This window comes from Aplysia californica, unplaced genomic scaffold (genome assembly GCF_000002075.1).
Source record: "Aplysia californica isolate F4 #8 unplaced genomic scaffold, AplCal3.0 scaffold00042, whole genome shotgun sequence".
Taxonomy (NCBI): Eukaryota; Metazoa; Mollusca; class Gastropoda; order Aplysiida; family Aplysiidae; genus Aplysia; species Aplysia californica.
Genome location: NW_004797312.1, coordinates 1,056,454 through 1,057,604, shown reverse-complemented (window position 1 = coordinate 1,057,604; position 1,151 = coordinate 1,056,454). Strand labels below are relative to the sequence as shown.

Here is a 1,151-nt window from a genome sequence, read left to right as displayed (position 1 = left end):
ACACACACATACACACACACACACACACACACACACACACATACACACACACGCGCGCGCCACACACACATGCATACATAAATATGCAAGCACCCAGACACGCCAACAGTCGCCTGCCTAAGATGACTAATTTTCTTTTTGACAATGGGTGGCCTTCTTCAACGACTTTGGCAGTTTTTTAAAATTTCTTTAAAAGAATAATATATTATAAGGCATAGTGGTGACATCGGGCGCTCATCAAAATAAATGTAATCTAAGAAAACAGGCATTTTCCCGCAGTTTAGGCAATTGTTATCAATTATTTTATTTTTGGGCTCATCACCATTTTATGTCCAGTTCTGTGTGGATTTTACAAAAAAAAACCCATTTGATTAAAGACACCCAAAATGTAAACTTTCAGTTTCCAAAGACTCTCAATCTTTGGAAGTCGCCAAACTGTGGTTGCCTACTTCTCGCTAATTTTTCCGCAAGAGCCAGGAAACCCCCCACCTCTTTCAATCGCAAATATCTCGACTTCTATTCAAGATAGAAAGTTATTTTTAAACATTGAAAGCAAGACAAATGAACAAACTTAGAGGTTACCAGCAACTCGACATGTCCAAAAATGGACGAGTGCCTGATTCCACCGCGTCGTATCTCAAATGGTCGCTTTTAAGCACTAGGGGGCTATCCCGAAAAATGGTGTTTTGAGAAAATCGAAGTTTTGGCCCCTTGTTCAGTTTCTTTAAAAGACAAGGAAGAGTTTTCTATATAATCAAACAAATATAACACATCAATGAAACCAAACTTCTTCTAGAGGTAGGGCAATGCCCACTTTAGATGTTGGTCAAGATTTCTGAAAACCCTCGAAACCTGGGTTAGCCCGCTTGTCCTTAAAAGTGACCAAATATAAGTGTACATCATGTACTCATATTATTTGTACTTTGTATTGCTTCAGCAAACTGGGTATGGATCTGGTGCCTCGGGTAGAGTACAGACAGGCGGACCCCGAGAAGGTCAGCGTGGTGGAAATGTTCCGCATACATGAACGTAGTGTGGAGAACTGCAAATCAGCACTGGTAGGTACTTTTTGTTGGTGGCTGTGTGCCGGTATGCCTTCGTGCGTGTGTGTATGTTTGTATGTAGTTGTGTGTGTGTGTGTGTGTGTGTGT

The 1,151-nt window shown here is 41.1% G+C and overlaps 1 protein-coding gene across 2 annotated transcripts in view; it reads left to right on the top strand.

Moving 5' to 3' along the window:
• Positions 1–1,151, top strand: part of LOC101859386 (dedicator of cytokinesis protein 4) — a 9,554-nt gene that overhangs the window by 1,990 nt on the left and 6,413 nt on the right. For both annotated transcript variants that reach the window (XM_035968153.1, XM_005092223.3), the window contains exon 2: positions 938–1,058. In XM_035968153.1, the coding sequence (XP_035824046.1) occupies positions 938–1,058 (121 nt within the window). The remainder of the gene's footprint in view (positions 1–937; positions 1,059–1,151) is intronic.